Source organism: Vipera ursinii (assembly GCF_947247035.1).
Source record: "Vipera ursinii genome assembly, chromosome: 3".
In the NCBI taxonomy this organism is placed as follows: Eukaryota; Metazoa; Chordata; class Lepidosauria; order Squamata; family Viperidae; genus Vipera; species Vipera ursinii.
Genome location: NC_139516.1, coordinates 177,645,097 through 177,671,566, shown reverse-complemented (window position 1 = coordinate 177,671,566; position 26,470 = coordinate 177,645,097). Strand labels below are relative to the sequence as shown.

Here is a 26,470-nt window from a genome sequence, read left to right as displayed (position 1 = left end):
GGCAGTTCCTAGTTTTAGGCTTTATTACTTATAGCAGGTTTTAGAAGCTAACCTGTGGCTGTTCAGTTGTCAGTTTCTCACCTGGCAATAGCAGTTCACTTCATGACATATATTTCACAGGTGACATTTTAAAAATATTCCTTTAACCTGAAATAAAAAATATAGTATTTGTTGTTAAAAATGAGTATTGACATTGGCTAGATTTATCTTTGCTCCTGGACCTCAAAGCATTTTACATAGCACTTTCTCTTTCAACTTCTTTCTCATAACAGCAGACATGTAATGGAGTGAGAATGACTAACCCCAAATCATCATCCAATAAGCATCCATAGCTGAGGACTTTCTATAATACTTCAACATGTTAACTTTAATACCCATGTTGGCTCTTCTAAGAGCTAATAATTGGAAGCTCCTAGCTGATCCAGACAAAAAAGAACAGGTTATCCATTCCCAAAATTAAATGAAGCAACATAGTAAATTTTGGGGTTGAGGTTGTAAGTTGAAGACTACCTGTACACAGTTGCAATTCTCCATTAATATGAGTATTTATAGCACAATCTGTCCACAAAACATCCCATTTGCCCACACAATCTCTTACAGCGTTTAGATTTATAAATTCTAACATTAAAACAAGAACTTACATTCTTTTGCTAAAATGTATTATTTTGTATAATTATTTTGTAACAAATTGAACCAAGCTATGTAAGAACCAAGCTATTCTTCTACAGAGAATAAAATAAACAAATGTGATTTGTTCAGTAATGTTTAACACTGACAAGATCAACGGCAATCAGTGTAGCTATTCTGCTTTGGCTGCTATATTATTTTTTTATTTCTAATTTTTACTCTGCATGCGTGAGTTTGTTTGTGTGTGTTCTGGGACCCTAGTTATAAAATCAAATTGAACCAGACAATCAAATAGAGTTTTTTGTGCTAACGACATAACATTTAGAGTAGATATTATTTGGTTTTTTGATAGAAGATCCAGATGTGTGAAAGCCTGTTTAAAAGTATAGGATCAAATAAATTAGTAAAATGTTGACCTATCAAATTCATTAATAATAAATAATGCATCCTAAATTTTAAGACATTTTTCCATTTATCTCCTACATTTAGAGTTCAATATTTTGAACTTTAAGGAGGCTATTAGAATGCTTCTTTTCATAGGACCTTTATTAAGTCAGAAAGATATTCTCTATTTATATTAAAGTTGTACTGACTGTTGACTATGTGTCAACTACTTGATGTCAACTGTAAACAAATAATATTTCTCCACAATGGCCTTTTCCTAACCTAATTTTTCAAGTTTTCCAATGGTGTACTCATACTAATGTAATTGCATCCATTAGCAATTGGTTATATTTACTATATTCTAAAATGAATTTATTATTTTGGTTTATATTATATATAATTTTTATTAACTTATACCAAGCTTAGTTATACATACTTAATGAAACTATTACTAGCACAAGGCACTTTACAAATTGCTAACAAAATGTCTAACATAGCCTTCACACCTTTTTGTCATCTCTGTGAGTGCATGACCATTCCTTGGTAACTTTCTATTTGTCTTTGAAGTAACTTAATTGTGGCAGAATCAAATAAATGAGTGAGCCAGAGCTTATAATAATTAACTATACAAAATTACTGGTTTTGCACACATGGTTGCTACATGTTGCAACTCTATAATTTTAATTTATGGGAGAACATATTCGTTCCCACAACAAATACAATTATATCTGTGAAGAGCGAGTATCAGTACTGCAAAATAAAAAGCTGTATTCTGCCAAGTCAGATTATTTTCTGTATAGCTCAGTTCAGCTGTAAATTCAGATTCAGAATAGTTTTGTGTGATGTCAGTTATTTCATATCATTTCCTATTGCATCCATTTAACTGCAAAAACCAAATATTGTGATTACAGAGATTACAGGAAGTCCTTGTTTAGTGACTACCTTATTTACTAACCATTCACAGTTACCATGATGAAATATTTATAACATTTCAGGTCTGTAAAGCAAAGGAATGCTGAAGTAAGACCATAAGCAGAGTCTTAGTTTTACTTAGCAACTTCGCTTAATGACTACGTTGGTGGTCCCAATTGTCACTAAATGAGATCTATGTGTGTATCATGATCCTATTTCTCACAATATTGTTGGATGCAACAACACAATTTTGCAAACATATTTTTAAAGTTGTTTTCAAAATATACTTCAATATATTAACCACAAAGTTCTGAAGCATTTTGACTATGGATGTCAAATCATAAACACATTTTCTAACAATAAATGTAATAGACACAGCTAATGTCAGAGATGAGAAAAAATTTTGTTTTTGTGGGAGAAAAGGAAGTAAAAGACTGCAGCGGGTGATGAGTTAAAGTGGGTGAGTGATATGTTAACTATATAGGAAGGATTTTTAGATCTTTTCAAGGGAGAGAATCTCTTTGACTGTGCAGGAATCCTACTGTAGATCACAGATGTTGTGTGCCCCACTTAGAATTTTTTTTTTATTAAAGAGTTTTACAAAAACAAAATTTTACAATATATCCCCAAATCCCTCCCACCCCAAACCCCCCCACTCCCCCCCCCACTTCCCAGAGATAAATACAGGATTATAGTTACAATAATCATATTCTAAATAAAAATTATGCATAATATACAATTAACCAAATTCATAATGCGCTTTAACTCTCTTTTAACATAACTACAAACAACGTACCAATAACAATATCCCACTAAAATCTACTCATAAGCTAAATGGTACTTTTTGGTCCCATACTTGTTTTGAATATAATTTATCCATCTCCTCCAAACTGAAATATATCTTTCCTGTGAATGATCCTTCAGATAAGCAGAAATCTTAGACATTTCTGCAAGATTCGAAACTTTAAACACCCATTCTTCTACAGTGGGCAAACTATCCTTCTTCCAATATTGTCCCACCAGTAACCGTGCTGCCGTTATCATGTTCAACATCAAGTTAGTTTCTTTAACATCACAATCTACAACAATGCCCAATAAAAACAATTGCGGGGATAACTTTATCTTTCTCTTAAAAATCTTTTGAATGTTCCACCAAATTTTAATCCAAAAAGCTTTTATATTTCTACAAGTCCACCACATGTGAAAATAGGTAGCTTCTAAACTACCACACCTCCAGCATTTAGACTGTACATTAGGATACATATTGGACAGCTTCTTGGGATCCAGATGCCATCTATAAAACATTTTATAAAAATTTTCTCTTAAATTTAGAATTTTTCATTAAGTGTTAGAGGCAAAGTCTAGATGGGCTTATACCGAGTTATTTATTTTGAACCAGACAGGTCTTCTTAAGCCTATGGCTCACAAAACAGCGCAGTCTTTTCTACATTACTCGATTATTATTATTATTATTATTATTTGGTGTCCAAAGTAACAAACGAGGAAGAGGAGGAAAATCCGGCACTATTAGAAGCAACAGACAGTAGCCAGGCAAATTCTGTTTAGATGTAGGAGTAACCGTAAGAGTAACTGCCTTTTCCGGAGCACCCGAAAAAGAGAAGGGAGAAGACAATCAAATTGAAATTTCTAAGATTGGCCACGGGGCCTGGCAGGGAAAAAAACAACAACAACCTTACGACTCGAGGAGCTTAGAAAGGGCGCATAAGCAGTAATTTGAGAACCGCCAGGTTTAGGCCTACGTCAAAAATCAGATCCTCCCGAAGACGTAAAGCAGGGGTCTTCAAACTTGGCCCTTTTATGACTTGTGGACTTCAACTCCCAGAATTCCTCAGCCAGCAAAGCTGGCTGAGGAATTCTGGGAGTTGAAGTCCACAAGTCATAAAAGGGCCAAGTTTGAAGACCCCTGAGTCGTAAAGGCATAAAACGGTTCTCCTGCGAGCACTCTTCCGCCCCTGCCGAACATGCTCCCACCCGGGTCTGCCCCTTGCCGGGAGGGGAAGAGGAGGGCGCGCAGGGCAAGAACCAGGAGTCGCCGGCTACACGGCGGAAGAGCCAAAGCAGTTGCGGCCGGGAAGGCATAACTTCTTTTCCCGCCCCGCGATTGGGGAAAACGAAAAGCGGCGCCCGGCAACCTCGGACGTGACCGTCGGCGGTTAACAGCGCGTGTCCTTGACTCACACGACCGGCAGATTCTCTCTCGGCCCCGACCTGACCAGTTATTCGTGGACGCCGTTCGGCCCACACCCGAAACGTCGCGGCAGGGTTGAACTCTTGACAACAAATCGAGGCCCCGAGGCAGATGGAAGGGACTCACCCGCTCGTCGGACCGGTACGGTATTTATTCCTTTGCTCGGACTCTCCCGGAGCCGCGGAGTCCCCGCCGGCCTGCAGCAATCCCTCGACTCTCTCCGTCCGTCTCCCGCAGCAACCAATCCTGAGGAGCGCCGGCGATAGGCCTGGCCAATCGCTGCCCGCCGTTTAGGGAGGCGAGGCTTAAGTCTTGCAGCCCGGCCAGATGACGGGATGTATCATCGAAGATATCATCATCGAGACAAGGATAGTAGCCCGCGGACTCTATGATCTCTGGAGTGACATCCGCTCCAAAGGCCTCCTTTCTCATCTCGATGGTTTCAGAAAGTTCAAATCCCGCCTAATGTTTTTGATAAGCTATTTGCGACAAAGGCTTGGAAAGTTCTGCTCTTTAGTATCAAAGGATCATGTAGCAGCGCCATCTCGTGCTGTCTTGCTGTAACAAATACCTAAGTTTGCGTAAAGGGGGTACTTTGCTTTGTCCTGTAGTGCGATATATTTTGGCACTAATTGATTGACATGCCATCACATTATTATCAACTCTTAGCAGCCACAAGTTTTCTCCATGATGATCTGTCCCTAAATTGGTCCTTCGGGTCTTCCAACGGTACCTCATCGCCACTCTAACAGAGTCCATCTATCTTACTGCTGTCCTCTCAAATATTAGTGGACAACCCTTAAAAAAAGAGCACACATTCAACATATTTAAATCCAAATACCTTAAATGAGCTTAAATGGACTCCAGAAGATGGTAGAGGACAGGAAGGCCTGGAGGAACATTGTCCATGGGGTCGCGATGGGTAGGATACGACTTCGCAACTAACAACAACCTTTATTTTGCAAGTCTAGTTGTTTGTTGTACTACACAAAATAGAGTAAAACCAACTTACATAGAGTAAAACCAACTTATCGAAACTTTAAGACTTTTTAACTTAGTATTATTCAGGGTTGCAAAATTACAGCTCTCCAAATTCATTACTGTAATTCCTATTAGGTGCATTAATTGAGTCTGATGAGAACTGTAGTTAACTGTAGTTAACTATTAGAACATTGAACTACAGATGTAAAAAACACCCTCAACCCCAAACAGCATACCAACAGGATAAAATAAAGTAATTGCTACTACTACAAGCAACACTGTAGATGTTTATGTATAGCTTAAAGTACTGATCTTTAAAAAGGACTGTTCCCAATTAGATGTGTGCGGGATTGAAGTCTTAACCACATCCATGCCTTTCCTAAAGACCAAATGAATTTGTCTACTTCAAAGGTATAGTTACACCTATGCACTTATATATTCTTACTATGTATGATAGCAAAAAATTAAGATTATTCGGCTAAAACAGTTAGGAGCCACTAAACTCGGGGGGAAATGCCTTCCCCTTGCCTTCGGATAAGCCTCACTACAGAAGTCCACGAGCAAGCAAATGTCAGCGAAACGTTATTCATTCCCCCTGCAAAGAGCAAACGTAAATTGTAACCATCAGAAACTGAACTGAGCTTCTTGGGAGTTGTAGTTGTCGAAATGCCTTCTAAAATTGATTTCATTCTAACCCACAATGCCTCAGAACTCCTGACCCGGAATAAGCCAATCGGAGGGAGGTCATAATAAGGCAAGCCGCGAATGGAGAGGAGACGCCTTCGGTTGCAGCCAATCGCGTCTCGGGGATTGCAGTGGTGCCGGAGAGCGGCGATCGCCCGCCTCGCTGGGTGAATACTGCTGTGGCGGGCCGGCGATTCCAGTTCAGCTGACCTTCGCCGGGTGCCCGGAAGTTGCAAGCGGCTTCTCTGCCAGGGTCTCCGGGTATGCGAAGGCAGCAACAGCGGCGTTAGCCGATACGTGACTTGAAGTGGTTCTTCCGCCGTGGGGCGGGAGTAGCAAAGCGCCTCCCCTTCTGCGTCCAATGAAAGTGAGGGCGGTAATGGGGATCCCTGGACCTGGGAATGGGGCCGGAGGGGCAGGAAAGAGAGGGGGAATCGAGGTGGGAGTGGATTAAAAGCGGACGGGAAAGAACGCAAAACAAAGATCTCGAATGCTGCTACTTCTTCGATCTCCGGAGTTCTTTTAGATCTCCAAATTATCATCCTGTCCAAGACTTAAGGATTTGCAATTACTTGTAGTGTCGCTCGATTTAGTCAGAAACTCTCTGGCAGTTGGTTCCTAGTTAGGTTTAGCATTACAGCTCAACTCAATCTTATTATGTTCAAACGGAAACCCAGGTTTTTTTTATGAGTGAGGTTGCAATCCTATTTACCTTCCTTAAAACCAGTGTAGTGATTTCATTGACACTATGCGATCCCTGTACGAGAGCTGCACTGCAAGAAGGTGCAAGGACCAGGCCAGGCAGCTGCCAGGAGTCTAGTTGAGTTACTGGCTTGTAAGCATGAAAAGCAAAAGAAAAGCTGTTTTAAGTTCAGTGTCCTAATTGGAATATGTGTTCCTAAAAGTAAGTCGCAGGCTACTTGTGGGTAAACATGCATATGTTTGGACTTTGGATTGGGATTTTATCTGAAGGCTGTAATTGTGTCTCTGGAAGTGCTAGTAAAATTGCTAGACTTCCAATTAAGTATCCATAGAACAGTATTTCAAATGCCAGTCTTACACATGCTTTCTTGAAGATCCTATTTCCCATAGTGGGATTTCTGTAGTTTAACCCCTACGGATTCAGCAAACATCTGTAAATTTTTAAATGAAACTTCTTTATAATTTTTGTGTGAGCAGATTACTTGGCTTTAAATGTAGTTATAGTGAGAAGCCGTTGAGTACTTCTGTGATATTTCTGTAGCACTAAACACAGTTTGCTCATATGTTATTATATAACAGCACATTTAAATAATATTTCTTAGGTCTGATCCTAAGTACAGGTTTGCCAAGTAACTTCAATGGCATTGTATAGATTCCCAAAGCAGCTTATTGTGCTGTTTCCTTGTACCAGCATTGTAATGCATCGTATATAGGGAAAGTGCTCTGTTGCAAAAGTAGCTCTGTTTAATTAAAAATCTGCTATAAAATATTAGGTAGTGTGATAGTGTGGTTTAAATAGAGGAATACATCCATATTTTTGTTCAGTGATTTCAAATTCTTCACCTGCTTGGCACTCTTTCAGTTTGTTTTGGTGTGGAATTTCTGAATAAGAAATTGGGCCTACTCAAATGGGGATAGTCACTTCCCATTTAGAGGGTGCTTATTCTGCAGATAGTCCTCAACTTATGACCACAATTGACCCTAAATTTTCTGTTGCTGAGCGAGAGACTTAAGTGAGTTTTGCCCCATTTCATGCCACAGTTGTTAAGTGAATCATGCAGTTAAGTTAGTAACATGGTTGTTAAGTGAATCTGATGTCTGTGTTGATTTTGCTTGTCAGACATTAGCAAAGGGGATCACATGACCCTGCAACCATCTAAATCAGGCATGGCTAACTTGCGCCATCACATGACGTTTCGTGATGTATCATGACTTTTTCCCCGTTGCCAGCAATGGGGTGGGTGAGGTTTCGGTGTGATGCATCTGGCCCGTGGGCTGGCAGTTTGACATGCCTGATCTAAACTCAAACATTTCTGGGAATGTTGATTGCCAATATCTATAGGATTAACTGTGAAACTTGTAAGAATCCTCCAAAAATTCCAGTATTTGTGGAAGTGTAATATACTGATTGTCTTTCTAGCTTTTTATTTATTTCAAAATTGCTCCAAGCTGTGATTAAATTAAGAAGCCTACTTTATTATGTTTTGCAAATAATATACCAATTGAATAATGGATTATTTTAGCCATGTTTAGCCTTTGAGAAAAAAAATCAATCCATAAGTGGTTAGCCTATATCTAATAAATATTCAAAATTTACTTTCTATGTTTATATGATGTTAACAAATAAAAAACTACAAGATTTATTTTCTGCATACATTAATCTTGTTAAGGTGTTTATATAGTCCTGTGCATTCTGATGGAGGACTTCACAATTTTAAAATCTCACACCTTGTTTTTTTCATCACGATCTAAACAGTACAGTCTTCCTTCCTAAAGAATGAATTATATCAAATTGTGTTAAAACATAGGATGCATTTTTGTTTTAGTAGTTATGAAATTACTTCATATCACTACAGTTATTAATAACAACTTCCTTTTGTAGTAGAATCTTATGTATGACAAGGAAAAATGAATACCTCAATGAATGTGGAGCCTGATGCACTCACCGTAGTAAACCAGCTGAGAGATCTGGCAGCTGATCCCCTGAATAGAAGAGCAATTGTCCAGGATCAGGGATGTCTACCAGGCCTTATATTATTTTTGGATCATCCCAACCCACCAGTTGTCCATTCAGCGTTACTTGTAAGTATTATTGGATAGCTCATCTTGTAGCATTAAGGGTTTCCGGAAGCTATGGAATCTAAAATGTAACAATCTAAATGCATATTTGCTATCATGCATTTCCGTGATTTCATTCAGGTATGGTGACTACACATGAGGAAAATTGCTTGAATTTGCGTTCTCTGGATGAGTTGCAACGTCCTGAGTAGAGCAAGTTAAATCCTTTATCCCACTGAGACATAGAAAGATAGCTGAAATGAAAATGATAGGAAAAACTATAGCATATTTAATATAGTTTATTGCTCATCTACCTATATGGTCATAGTGGTAACTATAAAAAAATCTGCTTAGTGTTATGTAGTTAAAGCAACAAAGTTTTTTACAAGGCAAAGTAACATTTGGAAACCTGTATTTGCTCAGCATTTTGCAACTAAACTTATTTAATTCATTGTCACGTGAACTTTAATTCTTCTGCCTTGTCTTGGAAGTTTGTAGGACATCCAATTTATTCAAGGAGATGTTGTGGTATTTATAGACTTGTGTGATGGCTAGCCTTCACATTTTGCCAGAATAGATGTACATTGTGGTACATGTTTTGGACATTCCTTACAATCTGTTCATTTTCTTGCATGTTTTTCTGCTCAGAAATTCTGACCAGATGCTATCTACTACATGCAGGGGTCTACAAGTAGGCTTCACGTGTTTTAGAAAAATAAAAAGATTTTGTCCCTTGAAAAATATGGATGCATAATATAATGAAGTTTGCAAGCATAAAATCCAATGTGCTAGGGCCCATATCAGAAATCTAATTTCTGTATTGCATGTTGGCTATTTATTTATTGTTCAGATCAGCATGCGTCTAGATTTTTTTTACATTTTAGTATTTATTTTTAATCTACAGCACCATTTCTCTGCACTTTGTGTAATGTTGTCAATTCCAGAAAGAAACAGTATGCTGAGTGTATATGTACGCAAATTATTCTCAAGACGAATTATAGTTTAATAATCCCTGAACAAGATGAAGGATACTCTGCTATTTGAAATACATAGATTTGTATCTAAAATATAACATATGGCCTACTTAATTCATAGCAAATGCAACTACCAAGTGGTGTGTGTTAACACAGTTTGGTCATTTCTTTCAATAATACTCAAAGTTTTAAATCTCTAGAGAAAGAGCTTGCTCCTGACAGCTCCAGATTGTCTATATATTTTGGGTATTTCTTTGAACTTAAATGTAAGCCCTGATTATCCTTTAAGGCAAAAGCAAATCACTGCAGTTTAATTATGTTGTTTTGATATTCTGTTCATGAAGGATAGAAGCCTGCATGAAACTAGTATCAACAAATTAAACTGGCAAGTTCAGAAGTTTCAATACTTTGTCCAAGTTTACTTACTCCCTTTCTTGGGATTTTGTTTCCAAATGTTTTATTGAGGTGTATGTAACATAAGGTGTAATGAAAATAAAGATTAAGGAAAAAAAAGCGGGGAGAGGGGGAGGAAGGAAATATGCAGGATTTTTTTTAAAAAAAAAGAGAAGGAAAAAGGTGTTGATTTCCAACTCCTATACAACACAATAAAATACTAACATAGCTGAAACCTCACCTTTTACATTACCTATTATTATAAGCCAGTTCTATAATTAGATATTAATTCTTCAGATTAAATTCTAAATTTCATTTTTCTATTTCAAGCATAAATAATCAAAAGCAGTTTTCCAATAGAAACAAGACCAAATAAAATCTCTTTGTTTTAACAGTTTACATTGTCATCTTAACCAAATCCATTTTTTTTCTTTTTCCTCTGTTGTGGGAAGTGATGCGTAGTTCTATTTACTGGGTTGCAGTTATTAAGTGATGTCAAGTGTCGCTAAGCAGACAGACTCCCAAGTAAGGAACATGTACTTTGCATACACATCAGTTGGTTTTGCGAGGGAAGTGATTATAATTTGTATATTGATAATGGTTGGAGAAACCAAGGCTGAAGTTAATCAGAAATTGGAAGGATCCTTTCCAGCCAATCTTTTTTCCAATCTTTTTTGAAAGCCTCCAATGATGGAGCACTCACAACTTCAGGAAGCAGACTATTCCTTTGCTGTATGGTTTTTAATCAATAAAGCTTCCACCCATTGGTTCTTGTGCTACTCTTGGCTGCTCTGGAGAGTAATCCACATACTCTGCCCTGTGACATTCTTTCTGATATTGGAAGATTGGTATCACTTTCCTTTAGCTTGCTTTTCTTTAGCCTAGGCTTCAAGAGCCATGTTTTTTTAACCAGTTTCATAGGATTTAGCCTCCAAGTCTCTCACCATCTTTGCTCTTTTTCTCTGCACTCTTTCTAATTCCTTTCCATTTCATTATTGCATTTACCTAATTTGTGCTTTCAGAATATGCAACTCAAAATGCAATTCTTTTTTAATATGTAGTTTCCCCAAATAGAGATTGTATACCTAACTGCATACATTAGGTGGAATGTCCGTGAGTTTATTAAAATCCCAAGGGTAGCCAAACTTGGAAAAATGTGAAACTGAACATATCAGAATTGTCTGTTCTTATTTTATAGAGAGACAAACATTATTTTTAATAATTACCTGGCACATACATGCTAACATAGGTGAGATGGGCGATATAGAAGCATGATGAATAAATAAACAATATTTTAGCTTTATGTTGTAAGCATCAAATAACATATTTCCTAATCTTTTGAATTACTACAATGCATTGCTGAGAGGTGTGAAAGCAAATGCTGAGAATTCTTTTGTTGTGGTTTGTTCTTTGATCCATTTGTTTCTGATAGGCTCTACGTTATTTGGCGGAATGTCGGGCCAATAGAGAAAAGATGAAAAGTGAACTGGGAATGATGCTGAGTTTACAGACTGTCGTACAGAAGTAAGTATAGCATGTTTTCTGTGGTAAATGTACCTGCATTGTCTTTTCCTTTAAAATTGCTTTCAAAGTCATATACTCAGCAACACAAAGGTAGTTGTTTTTGCTGATTCCATACAATGTGATCAATGAAACTCTCTTTTAAGGCAGCGATGATATTGATACCAATTCATTGGATATAAATTATAATTGGAGGCAAAAATAAGGAGAAATCACAGCAGCGAAGTTATAAATGAAGTTTAGCAACATTGCTACAGTAAAGTTTCCGAAATGCAGGTGCTATGAAAAAAGGTATTCCCAGCAGAGTGTTTCCAGAAAGATTTTGGTAGCTCAGAGGAAACTTGCTTATTGAAGACAGCTATGCGAATAGTGAAATCGTCAAGATGTTCCTAGAGTTTTGGATGAGGTATTATAGACATCAATCTTTTACTATAGTCATAGGCCAGAATTAAAAATTAAAAAAGGCATTATAGTTAGTTCTTATTTACAATTGGAATTGGTACCAGAATTGCTATCGCTAAGTGATATGGCCATAAAGTACAGTTACTACCAGTAAGTAGTAATGTGGCTCATTAAGCGAGAACCTCACGTGATTGTGACTTCCGATTTCCTGCAGGGTTCCTCACTGACTTTGTTTGTAGGAAGCCAGCAGGGAACGTTGGGAATTGTTATTATATGACTGCAGGTACAGTGCACTGGCTGGAACTATGAGGACCTGTCATAAGTACCATTCATTCAATGCCACTGTAACTTTGAATAGTCGTTGAATGATTGGTGATAACCTGAAAACTACTGTGTGGAGATCCTAAGAGACAGAAAGTGAGTCTCACTATATCCCAAGTACAGGTTTCATCAATCAATCCCAGTGCTGCCAATCTTAAGGGAGTCTCACATTATAGTCCAAAGCTAAATGTTGCTAAAAGGTACTAAAGTGCAGATTTTGTGCAGTTGTTTTGGCTTATTTTGTGTTAATCAGATAAGTAATCCATGAGTAGCTGAAGGTCAACATTTGTAGCTCGTTTGATAATCTTAAGGAATTTTACAATGTCTTTTTTATATTTTACAATTTAGAGGGATTTTGATAGCTAGGAACGTTTGATGGAAATTGGCAAATTAATGAAAGCCGAACTCTAATTATTTAGCTAGAACAGGGGTGTCAAACTCAATTTCATTGAGGGCTGCATCAGCATTGTGGTTGCCATTGGGGGGCTGGGTGGGTGTGGCCAGCATGGGCGTGGCTTACTGAGTGGGGTGTGGCCCCCTCGACATCACTCACGTCGGCACCTGTGCGGGTCTGGGCAGGACTGGGGCAGATCTGAGGGTCTCCGGCGGAAGGTGGGGTGGGATCGGGGTGAGCACCGGGGCATGGTCCATTGAAGGAGCTCACTGAGCTTCAGGCTGTGCACGGGGCCCCTGGACGGTGGCATGGACTGCCCAGAGCCCCAGGCAGCGGAGATCAAGAGCCCAGCCCGGCCTTTGAGCTCCCATGGCACCAGGGCCCCACAGCCCTGCCTAGCCTAGCTGCACTTCCCCAGGGGTCGCCCACCTGCGCTTACCTCCTCCTCAAGGCTGCTGCTGCTGTGCTTCCTCTCCTTGGCCAGGTTGCTCATGGTGGGTACAGGACAAAGTGCATGGGTCAAAGGGAGGTCCACTCCCTCTCCATGCAAGGAGACCTGGCTTTGTAACCAAAGCATCCTCAGCAATAGGATGGGAGACCACCAGGGGATGGTGAAAGGGCAACAGGGCTGCTGGTGGCCAAGTGCTAAAGCAGGACTTTCCTCAGACCCTCCCTCCCTCTTATTGCAATCTCCCTCCTTCCTTCCTTTCTTCCTCCCTCCCCTCCTTCCCTGCCTCTCTCCTTTTCATTCCCATCTCCTTCCTTCCCTTTCTTTCTTCCTGTTTCCCTTCCCTCCTTCCTTCCCTCCCTCCCTCTCTCTGTGCCCAGGAAGGGATGAGGGGAGGGGGAGAGGTTGGCAGCACTTCTCTCAAAGAGTAAGAGTGTTGGAAGAGACCTTTGAGGTCTTTTGTCCAAGCCCCTGTTCAAGCAGGGGACCCATACCATTCCAGACAATGGAGTATCCAATCTCTACTTAAAAGCCTCCAGTGATGGAGCATCCACAACTTCTGAAGGCAAGCCTTTTCACTGGTTAGTTGTTTTCACAAGTCCTTAGTTCTAGGCTGGTTTTCCTCTTGATTAGTTTCCATTAATTATTGCTTTCTGATGCTTTGGAAAATACGTTGACCCCTTCTTCTCTGTGGCAGCCCATCAAATATTGGAATGCTGCTATTATGTCACCACCCCTAGTCCTTTACACTAAGCTAGACGTACCCAATTCCCACAAACATTTGTCATATGTTTTAGCCTCCAGCTCCCTAATCATCTTTGTTTACCATCCATTTAGACCAGATGGTCTCCCTGGTTTGGTTTATAGAACAGTGGCCACGAGCAGAGCCTTCTCTGAGACAGCACCCCAATTATAGAACTTTCTCCCAAGGAAAATATGAACAGTGCATCCCTCACCCTTTTAGAGGCAACTCCAAACACACTGTTCAGCCAGGCATATGTAGAATAACAACACATTTTATGGTCAAACAGCACTAAGTAAATTACTACTAATATTTTTCTTTCTTAAAATACACACTTAATATTGTTTTAAGGAGTGCTAGTGATGCTTTACAATAGTTGTCTTTGAGAGTTTTCTTGTAAACCACCCTGGATTTCTCAGAAACTTTCAGATTAGATGTTGATTTAGTAAATTAGGCAGAAGAAACAAATGTTTACATACATCTAAATCCCACAGACCTACTGCCTCCTAGGCGCATGCTGCAGAGAAAATAAGGCATTGCATTTCTAGCCAGCGTAGCCACAGGATGATGGGAACTGTGGTCCATGACACCCAAAAGATATTAGTTTGGGCAAGGCTGGATTAAATTATAAAAGAGCAGATGAGGGGAAGTAGAAGCAAGAAAAACTTTCCACGTCTCTGACAAAATAATTTTTTTGGGGGGGGGGAGTTGACTCAGCCTTTTAATTTCAGCACATACCAATTCCTCTTAACTTCCCATTCAATCCAAAGAGTTCTATTATTGCCTGGATTTTAGGGAAGGGAGGAGGCAAGAATAGACCACAAAGCCAATCTGTGAGTTTGCTCTCTCCACTGTCTGCATACCACCTTCCCCACGCAGTAGGTGTATGTATGTGTGTGAGAGACAGAGAGATCCCATTTTTTGTAAGTTTGCTTACTCTGCAATGCTGCCCGTTCTCCACATTTTCGCTTCTCTGCTGGCTGGCTCTCTCTCTCTCTGTCTGTCTGTCTGTCTGTCTGTCTGTCTCTCTCTCTCTCTCTCTCTCTCTCTCACACACACACACACACACACACACACACAGAGAGACAGAGACAGAGACAAACCCTGAATGGAGCAGGAGGAGGTTAAAAAAAAGAGAAGGGGGGGAGAAAGGTGGAAGATCCCCTTCTTTGTAACACAGCTTTCTCCTCCTCCCCTCCTGGCTATCTCTGCTGTCTCTGTCTCTCTGTCTCCCTCCCTCCCTCCCCCCCTCTCTCTCTCACACACACACACAGAGACAGAGACAGAGACCCTTCCTGCTTTCTCCTTCTCACCCTTTCTCTCCAGCCACCACAGAGTTCCAGGCTGTGGCTCTGCATGACTGCTGCGTTCCCCTCTCCGGCCCTACCATGTGGTGGAGAAGGCAACTGGGAGCCGGCAGCCGCGTGCTCACATCTCTGCGTCTTTCATCCCACAGGCTGGGTGTGCCCTGGGGTGCTAGGCAAGCGAGGAAAGGCGTGGCAAAGCAGAGCCGGAGGAGGAAAAGCCCTGCAAAACGGGGCCAGGCATGGGGAGGCTAGCCTGGCAAAGCAGAGCCACACGTGGAGAAGCCCGGCAAAGTGGAGCGTGGCTGGATGTGACGGGGTTAAGCTGGGAGGGGCGGGGTGGGCTGAGACAAATGAGCTGTAGCTGCTGCTGCACACCACCAGCCCCTGACCGCTCACCATTTCTGTGTACATGCGCCAGGGCGCCCAGTTGGGTTGCGGTGGGCCAGGGCTGGGGCAGCGGGGGCTGCTCCCTTGCCATTTCTGGGACAGCCCCTGGGGGCCAAATCTGGACCCTCCCCGGGCCTTGTGTTTGACATGTCTGAGCTAGAAGCACTTTTTATTCCATAGTTGTCTACTTTTGCCAGGATATGTTGAATTAAATCCAGCACAGATTTTCCCAATTTATTAGTTGCCTAAAATAATCAGCTAAATTAATATGTATTTAATTGCACAAGAATCCCTTGCAGGTATGTATCTCCCTTACCCACACTTCTGTAAACCTAACCATTTCCATCAGTTTTAATTTAATACAGCTTTAATTGCTTGTAGTTCCCATTAGAAAAGTTTAAACTGATTATCTTAAGTTGCCAGAAGCAAGGGGAGAATGATATCCTTCAATATGGTAATACTATGAATCCAGAATTCCTTGATGATAATTGAGTAAAATATTTTATCCACTGTGGCTATTATTCAATTTAACGGAGGATGATGAGGCAGAAGAGGTCACTGCCAATGGATAGTAAGAATCTTATTTTGAATCCATAAATTGGATTTTGTATTTTCTTCATGATGGTCATGTGCAAATTTCTTATATGATGGTGAGAGAAATACAAGTGTGACTCAACCCAGTTCTAAGTCTGGATTGTTAAAATTATAGTAGGTTGAACCATAAGTACCTTGGTTTACATACAGTTAATGGTAAGCAGTAAGAAAAGAGTTAACACATTCTTTGATCTTGACTTTATGGAATTCTTCAAAATTGTGAACATTTTATACATTAATCATTGCGGTAGAAAGGACATGGATGCACACTGTATAGTGCAATATGTTGTTTAGGACTATAGCTTTAGTTTAATTTTAATGTTCTTAAATAAAAGGCAATGATGCCATCTGCTGTGCCTAATTGGAACATGCCTAAATATTTTTTTGGAAATATAGTTCAAATTTTGTTATGCAATTAAAACTAATACATTGGGGAACAAAACAAATAATGCAGTCAATGTCTATTTGTTTAATAAGAAAATACCTAGATTAACAGAAGGGAATAATCAAATAAGTTATTAATCATAATAAAACTCATAAAATACTTATAATCCCCCAACTGAAATTTTCTAGGAACTGATAATATTTTCATAACTGTGTTACATAAAGGTGCCATTCCAGAAATGTGGAGAAGAGTTAAAATTATTGTACCAAAGCAGTAGTGAACTGATTAAACTAAAATAAGCCTCTAAATATTATTAAACCATTTTCAGCAACATTGGATTGCTATTTCTCCATTTTGTGGGATGCATGTGTGCTGAAATGTATTCATTACCCTTGTGATTTTGTGTTTCTCTCCCAGAGTATCTCTGAAACTATAAAACATCTGTTAAATGTTGCTTTGGACAAAGAGTGCATATATACCTACAGAAAATTTACAGAGACCCATATTTCAAAACTACACCCATCTTTATACTGATATCCTTCAATAATATTCATCTTTTCTTTCTAAGAGCAATTTCTTCCCATTTTTGAGGCACCTTTATTTAACATAATACCTCCTGAAAGAAAATCCAAGTAAGGTTTGATTATTTTATTCCAAGGCTAAGTACTTCTTGCTTTAACATATTTTGTTATATGACTTTACTCTGGATGGGAGCAACATAGTATTTCTTCCACACCTTTTTTCCTTATGTCCAGTTCCCCAGATTATCAGATCAGTCATGCTTTTAGATTTAGATTTATTCTTTCCCACATATACGTATAATACACTTGTGGTTAGAGCCTGTGTTAAACAAATATTTCTCCCCTAAACAGACATTTAAAGAGTCATATTTCTAATTCATTGTTGGGTGTCTCAATGGCTCAATGTCATTTTTGAATTCTCTCATCTGATTGTCACTCATGCGTTCAATGTCAGCTTCTCCTTGTACTTCATTCATTCAGAATATTGCACATTCTCCCCCCCCCCAATTTCATCTCTGGTTTTTCCATTACTACTATTCACTGGAGAATGTCATGTGACTACCACAAATATATGATTTTTTAAATATATATACATACAATAACTAGCTCAGTGTTTCTCAACCTCATACATTAAGGTGTCTGGACTTCAACTCCCAATAAATCATTTAAGCCAACATCCATAATTAATTATTAATAATGTTAAAATAAGACACCAAAATCTTTCTGGAATAACTCTTGTCATCTTCTGGAAAATATTTAGGGAAGGAATCTTATTGTAAGGGAGGTTGCTTTGTAAAATTGATAGCCAAGACTGAAAAACAGTCTTAGGATCTATAGTTCTATTTACATTAAAAAGAAACAAGCAGCTGTCTTTTTTGGGAGCATTGTAAAAGAAATTGGGTTAAGAAAACCTATAATCTAAATAAATCTGATTTTTCTTTGCCTTAGGACCACAACACCCGGGGAAACAAAACTATTAGCTTCTGAAATCTATGATATTCTTCAGTCTTCCAATATGCCTGACATGGACAATGTGAATGAAATGAATTCTCGACGTCGAAAAGCTCAGTTTTTTCTTGGAAGTACAAATAAACGTGCTAAAACAGTAGTTTTACACATAGATGGCCTTGATGATTCGGTAAGAAATTCATATATATTTTGGAATTTATAACTCACACTGAAATATGAAAATGAAAACAATTGTTTTCTGTAAACATATTCTCTGTGTGTAAGTTAGATGTGATGTGTAAATAAATGTAAATATAAATAATCTGCATTAAGTCTGTTTTCAAATCCCTCGGGTGTGACTTATTACCTAGAACTGTAATGAACATTTCAGGAATAACTTTACATTTTCCAAGAAACTAACCACAGAAATGTCTCTGGATATATAACCTTATTGATCTATGTTCAGCCACTTTAGGACCTGGAAGTAAGTAAAAGACTTGGATAAAAAATTGAGCATATGCAGTTAAAATAGGAAGCTATAGGAAAATAGGTGAAGTAGGCCGACCAGCCTGCTGATCTGTCATCTGGCTGCCTACACGTTCTTCCAGAATATTCTTTTCAGGTCCATGTTCTGATTTCCAATCTCTCCAATACCAATAGGCTCTCATATAAAATGTAACTTGGTGGTTCCTAATACAAAATCATAGAAAAATAAACTATAAATCACATAATCTAAAAAAATGGCCCAGGCCCACAAAATTCTTGGTTATTTTAATTTTGATGACCATTTCTACCAATTTATCTGGGATAAATAAAGCTGACTAAGTTATTATCCTGATCCCTCTTGGTCTCATATTTGATACCTTCCAATCTTCTGGTATCCTCACTAATAAAGCCGGTGGGTGATAATCTGAGTAATAATCAGCATGCACAGTGTTGGAAGTATGAATGTGACCATATCTGATTTCAATTGATCCAAATTGTTGAAAAAGGTTGATTTTAATTACAAATCATTCTAAAAAAGGTTTCTTCACATCTGCAGAAGCATTCAATTTGTTTGAATAGATTAAAAGCAACTCATGTATTTAATAATTCAGCTTTCTAAGCTGGTGCAGTGATTTGACTGAATCTTCAAATCAACTATTTGCTCAGACCTAGTATGGACTCAGCCCTATACTTCCAGAATTACACTTCTCTTTTGGCTTTCTTTCTCCTTTTTTCATTAAGACAGATCTAATTAGTTCCCGTAAATTTGTCCATGTTATGGCAATTAACTTGGTTGTTTATGTGTTTGCCTATTGGTATGTCTTAAATGTTTCTAAAAACTAAGAAAATTACGGTGGAGTCATTTCTGCTCCCTGAACTTGATTGTTTGCTTGCAGACATTTCATTACCCAACTAGTAAAGCCCAAACTCACTTTCACTGATGCTGTTACCTTAATTGGATAATAAAATGTCTGGAAGCAAACAGTCAAGCTCAAGAGAGCACCAAGGACTCCAGAGCTCAACTTTGAGCTCTGATATATTCTCTTGAATTGCAGGAAAATACTACCAAGCTTTCATTTGTTTGCCAGTTTAAATACACGTTTTTAAAAATGATCTGGGGTCAGTATAACTTAGCGTTTCCTGTGCATTCTCCTGAGAAGACCTTGTGCAGATGTTTGCAATTTCACTTTTCAGATTAAGGTGAGAGTGATTGCTTCTTACAGACATAAATTGCTTCCAATAGCATCTAAAAAGACATGCAACTAGGTGTTATTCAAAAGCTTCCTTCCTTCTTCCCTCCCTCCCTCCCTCATTTACAGATAGTAAAATAATGTAGTCTATATTGCCTGTTAAAAAGAAAATAAGGGGCAAGGATCTTACGAGAATTGCTATAGCAGCTCATCATCATACTCCCCAAAGGCTTTTTCAGCATATTAGTATACTTGTAAAAAGTAAAATATGCATAAGAGGTTTTGGCAAATGTTCTCAGAACATTCAGTTCACTTCTGTTTGTAAAGATGAATGAAAAAGACTTCAGTTGCTGCTACTGTCTGAAACTGTAGTCAGAACATTTAGCAATTCTGAGTTTCTGGAGGTTTTTTTTAATGTGAATAGGTTAATCAAATGTTACTAATGATTTCACAATGTTTTTCTAAAAAAATACAAATTATGATTATTATTTTGCTACAACCTTTGCTTCCATTAAGATTAGCAGTTGAAGGTTTAAAATGATTTAGTATTGTTTTGTTTCCAGAATTTCTAAAGTAAAATAAGCTGTATTTTTTCTAAAAGTCATTTCATTTCGGAACCAATTCAGTTATTTAAAGCTTTCTGTGTATCTAATATATATTTTAGTGTATAAAGAGAAAATTTTGTCAGCACTTCTTAGTTTTTCTACAAGTTATTTTTCCTTTCCAAAAGTTACTTTTTCTTTTTCATAAATATTGACTTCTGATTAGGAGAAATAATACAGAAAGGAAAGGAACCCTGAATTTAAGATGATCTCAGACAACCCCCCCCCCAAAGAAACATTACACATAAAAAATTGAAATATCCTTTCAATGCCCAGGTTCCCCATCTTGTACCTCTAGATTGTCAACTCCAGTAGACACTAATCCTGGAGATTCTCCCCTCACCAACCTACATGCTCCAAATATATATACATGACACATAGATACAGGGCATGCATATATTTATGTTTATAGCATAGTATATTTTGGGAGAATGAAGAACAAGGACTTTGATGCTTACTTATATCAAACCACTCCCTTATTTAATTATCTGAACCATGATTAAAACAATTCAGCAATTTCTATTGCAGGAATAAAGATCAGGTCAGCATGGTCCCCATCCTCTATAGTAAACTTACTGGAAGCATTATTTTCCCTTTAAATAAATATTTCTCTGTAAAAACTGAATCTGTCAAAGCTTGATGCAGAAGGCCTATGAATGACATAAGCTAACATACAAGTTGCTATGTTTCAGACACAAGAATATTTGTGTAAATTTTGAGCTGTACATAAAATTGGCTATACTGATGCACTTCGCTGACATCTCTGTTGATGTTCATTAAAGTTCCTGAAGTTTGCTGTTTAGTACTTGTGCTTGGACTAATTATGCCCACTTTAAGAGGCATCTTAATTACTCTGTGGTGAGAGACTAAAATAATTAAAGCATGCTTTATAGAGTTTATTTTATGTAATGATCAATTTCTCTATTTTCAATAGTAGTTTTAAAAAATTATAGTTGCAAAGATAATTAATAAAAACAAAGAAAAAATAGAAGGTTCAGAAGAAAAACTAGAAAAATAGAAAAAAGTAAAAAATAAGGTAAAAAAAGTAAAAAAAAAAACATTTAACAAACACATAGAGGCAGATACTTTTAAAATTAACTTCTGGGTCATTGTTCAAAAATATCCTTCAATATGTCCAATGTTAAAATAATTTATTTCATTCTGTTCTCCTTTAATTCTGGTGCCCTCTAGTATCCAACTTTCAAGTCTCATCCTATCATTTTTAAAAAATAAAAAAAATAAAAGCATTTCTGGAAGGATTTTTATAATAATTTTAAAATTGATTTCAAATTCGTCTGGACCATCAGTCTGTTTGTAACTTTCCAAAATTAAATTCTACTGACACTTTTGCTGTTTATTGTACATACATACATACATACATACATACATACATAGACACCTTAAACTTCCCCCCATTAAATATTGAAGAAAACACATCTGTTTTTTCAGCCTTATCAATCCAAACAGTTAATGAACAATTTCTGAAAGTGATTAGAAAAGGAAGTATGTGAAACAAGTATCCTTTTGAAGGTACCAATTATGGTTTAAGTAACATGGGTTATTTTCTCATCTTCCATATATGCTAACCTTTTGGGTGATTTGAAGGACAGGGAAGGGATTGCGAAGAGCTGGTCTACTGGCTGGCTTTTCATTCCACTGCAGCCGTTTCTTCCTCAGAAGTCCCTAAAAAAGATTAAAGCATGCTGGGGCAATTCAGAGTTGGTGAAACGAGCATGGGTTACTGTTGTGTTGTTGCCTAGAAGAGGCCCTGCCACTTGCTTAAAAGCATAAGATGTGCTTGTGATTTTATAAGCAGGCATTGTCAGTTGACATCAGAATTGCATTGTGTAGTGCAGTGATGTTCCTGAGCTGCCACAGTTAAGGAAGCTGAAGAATGTAACAGCTGCTTTGATGCATTCAGTCAGTATGGATACAAGATGTCTGATAAATAGCAACTTAAAACTAACTGCTCATCAGGGAGGATTTCAGTCAGTCAGAACTAAATCACAAGAGACTGTTTAGCTGATCATAACAAAGAAAAGCTGCTTTGCTTTTCAGCACTTTCCATCGTTATTCATAGTTGATTTCTCCCTAGTTTGCCTTCAGATTGTAAGCAGAAATGTTACCTTTTTATTTCCTTACAGCCAAATGCAAACATTCTCTTCTTTTTGTTTAAAAATGTTCCACTTGTACAGCATCACGTGCACGTATGTGTTAACTTCATGTTATTTACTTAGTATTGGCCCATTAAATGCATCTCTTTAATTTCCAGTCACGGAGGAACCTGTGCGAAGAAGCCTTGCTTAAAATTAAAGGGGTCATCAGCTTTACATTTCAAATGGCAATTCAAAGATGTGTTGTCAGAATCAGATCAGATTTAAAAGCAGAGGTAAGTGTTCCCAATGGTTTACTTTCATTATTTTCAGCTTCAGGTAGATACTTTTTAAAATCCTGTTCTACTTATTGTTTTCCATGTTTGTGCAGGCACTGGCCACAGCAATAGCATCAACCAAAGTTATGAAAGCTCAGCAAGTTGTAAAAAGTGAAAGTGGAGAAGAGGTGAGAGAACTGCCCACCCTATAAAAGTAAATTGTTAAAAATATTGGCACTAAGATAACAGCAGCAACAATAATTGTAATCTTTTCATCTGATACAACAATATTCACCATATATACACGAGAATATAGGCAGATAAATTTTCCAATCTGCTTTGAGCACCAATATCTGCATAATTGTGCAACAGTATACGCAGATAAGAAAAGCTTCAGGAGTGGAATTTTCCATGCCAACTATGTTTGGATAGTCTAGTACAGGGGTAGGCAACCTCGGCTCTTTTATGACTCATGGACTTCAACTCCCAGAGTTCCTGAGTCAGCTGACTCAGGAATTCTGGGAGTTGAAGTCCATGAGTCATGAAAGAGCCGAGGTTGCCTACCCCTGGTCTAGTAGAACTCATTTTTATTTTTTATTTTATTTTAATTCCATTTATATCCCGCCCTTCTCCGAAGACTCAGGGTGGCTTACAAGCTTAGCAGTGACCTTGAAGAGGGGAAAAAAATGTGTTTCAGCTTTTTTTTTTTTTAAAAAAAAGCTTTAAAAAGTCATTTTTATCCTTTCTACTGCTAGAAGTTAAATTATCTAAAAATGCAGAAATAAATGTAGCTGAAAAGCAAAAGCAGATTTTGTGTGATGTTCCATGATGCATGTTTAACACCGTGTTCCATTTTATGCAGATGTTGGTTCCTTTCCAAGATACTCCAGTAGAAGTGGAGCAAAATACTGACCTCCCTGAATACTTGCCAGAAGATGAAAGTCCTTCAAAGGAGCAAGACAAAGCTGTGTCCCGTGTTGGATCACACCCAGAAGGGGCAGCCAGTTGGCTGAGCACAGCTGCAAATTTTCTTTCTAGGTCTTTCTATTGGTGACTTTGAATCAAGGCTAAAGGACTGTGCCAACCAACAGGGGGTAGTTTTTCCATTATTTTGGCGAACTGCCAAGTGCAATTTGCAATAAGTTATCGTAACAGATTTTTTAGACTACACAAAATATATACTGTGTTTTACATTTTATTGGACATTTTGGCCTTTGGAGCAGTCAGAAGATGGAAGCCTCAAATCAACGTTGGTTCATTCCCTCCCCCCACTTAATCTTTTATTTCCTAATTTTTTTAATGTGGGTCCATGATCAAACATTTTTGAATTTCATGAAGCTTTAAGTTAACAGTTATAAATATATGCAGAGCCCACTCAATGTCAATGTCAGGACATACGTGCAAAGAAATTGTTAGATCTGATTTTACAAAATGAAAATGCCTTTTTTTCTTTTTTTAGCCTTATTTCAGATTATATATTTCAATTAGATGGCTCTAGAAGGAAAAAAAACAGATTTGTTCAACTTTTTTCAGTGCCAGTGTGACATGCTCTATTTGTAGGAATGTAAGAAGACTTGAACTTTAAACTTGGGAGCTTTGTTTTTTTAATTGTCAGCCGATAACCACTTTCAATATGAACTTTTTAGTAAAAACAGGTTAAGAAAGAAATGCATGTATATTTATACAGATTATAAATAATCTGCTACAAAAAATGGTTCTGATGAAGGCTGTGACTTCCAAGTATGACAAGACACTATTGATTGGAATGTAGGTCATTGCTTTTCACAAACTTCAATCTGTTCCCATAACGTTTTGCCTGTAGTCAGAAGTGTGGTGATTGAGTTGAAAACAAGCTTTGAGTGATAGCTGAGCATGTAAGATTATTATGGAGAAGGGATAAGGAACTGGATGCTGAATATGCCATTGTGCCCTGTCTATGTTTTAAACATTTTGGCTTGATGGAAACCATATGTTATTCCTATTGCCTTTTAAAGAAGCTGCTGTCCTGTGTCAATAGGGCTGATATTTGGAGCTGTATGACAGTTTATGTCATGTCAGAGCCAGGAGCAGGGCAAAACTAGTGCCTGATAGCTAGGATTTGAGGGGCATCCTTGAAAATACGAAGAGTCCCTAAAAGTGCACTGTAGCTAGTCTGTCAAAACCCCATACTTGGACAACATCATCTTCTGGTATTGTAGCTCATTAAAGAAGTTCCAAAGCGCTTGGATCTTGTCTTTTAGTTACCAATAATGATAAAGCAAGTGCTGTTTCAGTAGGCAAGATGTGGAGAACAACAATTAGATTATTGAAATTTTGGCTGAGATTTTTCTCAGTTTGTTAGAACAACTGCTACTTTGCACCACAGGAGTGTAGCTGAGGAATTGCAGTGCTGTTCAAAATTAAGTCCTTTATGAATCATTTTGTGCTACAGTTGTGACAGATACTGACTTTTTTGAGGCAAAGCTTTATCCTTTGGAAGACCTTATATTTGTCTTGCACAATAGCAGCAATTAAGTAGCATCATGAAATTCTCATTTAAAGGAAAATAATGTGCAAGAGAGAAGGAATATTCCAAAAATAATTTAAAGTTCACCTGAATGCAGTGTCCTTTTAAGATGAGCTTACTTTCAGATTGGATTATTTTCTTTTTTTTATCATATCTACTTTATTTGGTTAACGTTTACACACAGAATACAAGCTTTCTAAGGCATGTATTATAATAAATATGTATTACAAAGCATATTGCTGCCTAGAATGTTACAATACCAAATGTGTTTGCAAAGATCTCTGCTGTGTAACCACGAATGCAATGTTTACTTTTTATTTTAACATCTTTTCTCTACATTTTGCATTGCCGCACATCCTCTTTACTACGTGACACATCTCTGGATATTAGTGATTCTATACTAGTAAATATTAAAACGTGTATTTGGTTTATAGGTATGCTTTTTTTGGTCAGTATTGCAGCTGTCCCAGTTAATGTATCTGTAAAACAGATTTTGAAAAACTGTAAAATAAAAGTGTAATATAATGAATTGGCATCCTTCTGCCTTTCATAAAGATTTTTTCTAGCCTTTTTGAAGCATGAAGTTCAAAGTTCGTTAGAAGATGACAGTTTGTTTGCATAGGAAGAGCAGGTATTTTTGTAAGTGCGGTTGCATTGTGAATGTACACTGGTTGCTCACAAAAATAAAAAATAAAAACATATTTTTTCAGGGAAGCAAAATTCAAGCTGCTGTGGCCATGAATAAAACTTACACTGCTTGTTAGCAGAAACAGAATATGGAATGCTTCAACCTCAAAATGCCCTATTTCATCTTGCTGGAAGTGTCTTGAATCGAGAATAGCTGTTCTGATTTAATGGAAGAAGTCTGACCTTGAAACTGACTATTTTAATTGTACCAAGAGTGAATTATTCTATTATTTTCAAAACTGAACCAATTCTGGTAAAGTTGGAACAAGACAGTTCAGCGAGACAGTGTTATAATCTTGAAGTATTTTAGACATATCAAATTTTACGCAACAATGGGATGTTTCTTCTTTGGAGGAGTCATTTGTAATCCTCCCCAGCAGGAGAAGAAAGACAGACCTGCTTCACACCTTATCTAATAATTTTCTCCTCCCCCAGCATGTAAGTAAAATGGCCACTTAAAATGCAAAGATTAATTTCTAAATATAGATCTCTGAATTCAGTGCCCTTCAAATGTGGGCAGTGCATGTTAATGAAATTTTATATAAAATAAAACCTCAGGATATTGACAGAAAGTTTTATATTTTATATATTGCTGAGCCAACTGAAGCATGTTGCTGTCTATATTATGGAGCCACTATATAAATTTCCCAGGTGTACTGAACTGCTGAAGCAAAGTATGATGCTTTATAAGAAGTATTTCCTCATCAGGGTAGAACACAGGACCAAATACTCAT

The 26,470-nt window shown here is 37.8% G+C and overlaps 2 protein-coding genes across 10 annotated transcripts in view; one reads left to right on the top strand and one right to left on the bottom strand.

Annotated features, from left to right (window-relative positions):
* Positions 1–4,365, bottom strand: part of MTFR1 (mitochondrial fission regulator 1) — a 200,036-nt gene extending 195,671 nt beyond the window's left edge. For 4 of the 7 annotated variants that reach the window (XR_014492324.1, XR_014492325.1, XM_083361223.1 and 1 more), the window contains exons 1-2: positions 4,259–4,365; positions 82–147 (exon numbers count right to left, since the gene is read on the bottom strand). The gene's annotated coding sequence lies outside the window, so the exon portion shown is untranslated. Of the gene's footprint in view, positions 1–52; positions 148–4,258 lie in introns of all 7 variants that reach the window. The other 3 variants (XM_083361224.1, XM_083361227.1, XM_083361225.1) reach the window with 2 other exon arrangements.
* Positions 4,366–5,935: 1,570 nt separating this feature from the next.
* ARMC1 (armadillo repeat containing 1) lies at positions 5,936–25,572 on the top strand. 3 transcript variants are annotated; one of them, XM_083361146.1, is made up of 7 exons: positions 5,936–6,058; positions 8,382–8,581; positions 11,357–11,448; positions 17,895–18,084; positions 22,445–22,561; positions 22,657–22,731; positions 23,406–25,572. In XM_083361146.1, the coding sequence occupies exons 2-7, from the start codon at positions 8,408–8,410 to the stop codon at positions 23,595–23,597; spliced, it is 840 nt and encodes a 279-aa protein (XP_083217272.1). In that variant the 5' UTR covers positions 5,936–6,058; positions 8,382–8,407; the 3' UTR covers positions 23,598–25,572. The 3 variants fall into 3 exon arrangements, with proteins under 3 accessions (XP_083217272.1, XP_083217271.1, XP_083217273.1); XM_083361145.1 differs by having other exon boundaries at positions 5,943–6,164; XM_083361147.1 differs by having other exon boundaries at positions 6,016–6,164; positions 8,385–8,581.
* Positions 25,573–26,470: the final 898 nt, after the last annotated feature.

Excerpts from the sequence above, each read along its gene's own strand:
- ARMC1 (XM_083361146.1), top strand. The coding sequence starts at position 8,408 with ATGAATACCTCAATGAATGTGGAGCCTGATGCACTCACCGTAGTAAAC. Across the intron at positions 11,449-17,894 it reads TTACAGACTGTCGTACAGAA|GACCACAACACCCGGGGAAA; the intron begins GTAAGTATAGCA and ends TCTTTGCCTTAG. Across the intron at positions 18,085-22,444 it reads TAGATGGCCTTGATGATTCG|TCACGGAGGAACCTGTGCGA; the intron begins GTAAGAAATTCA and ends TTTAATTTCCAG.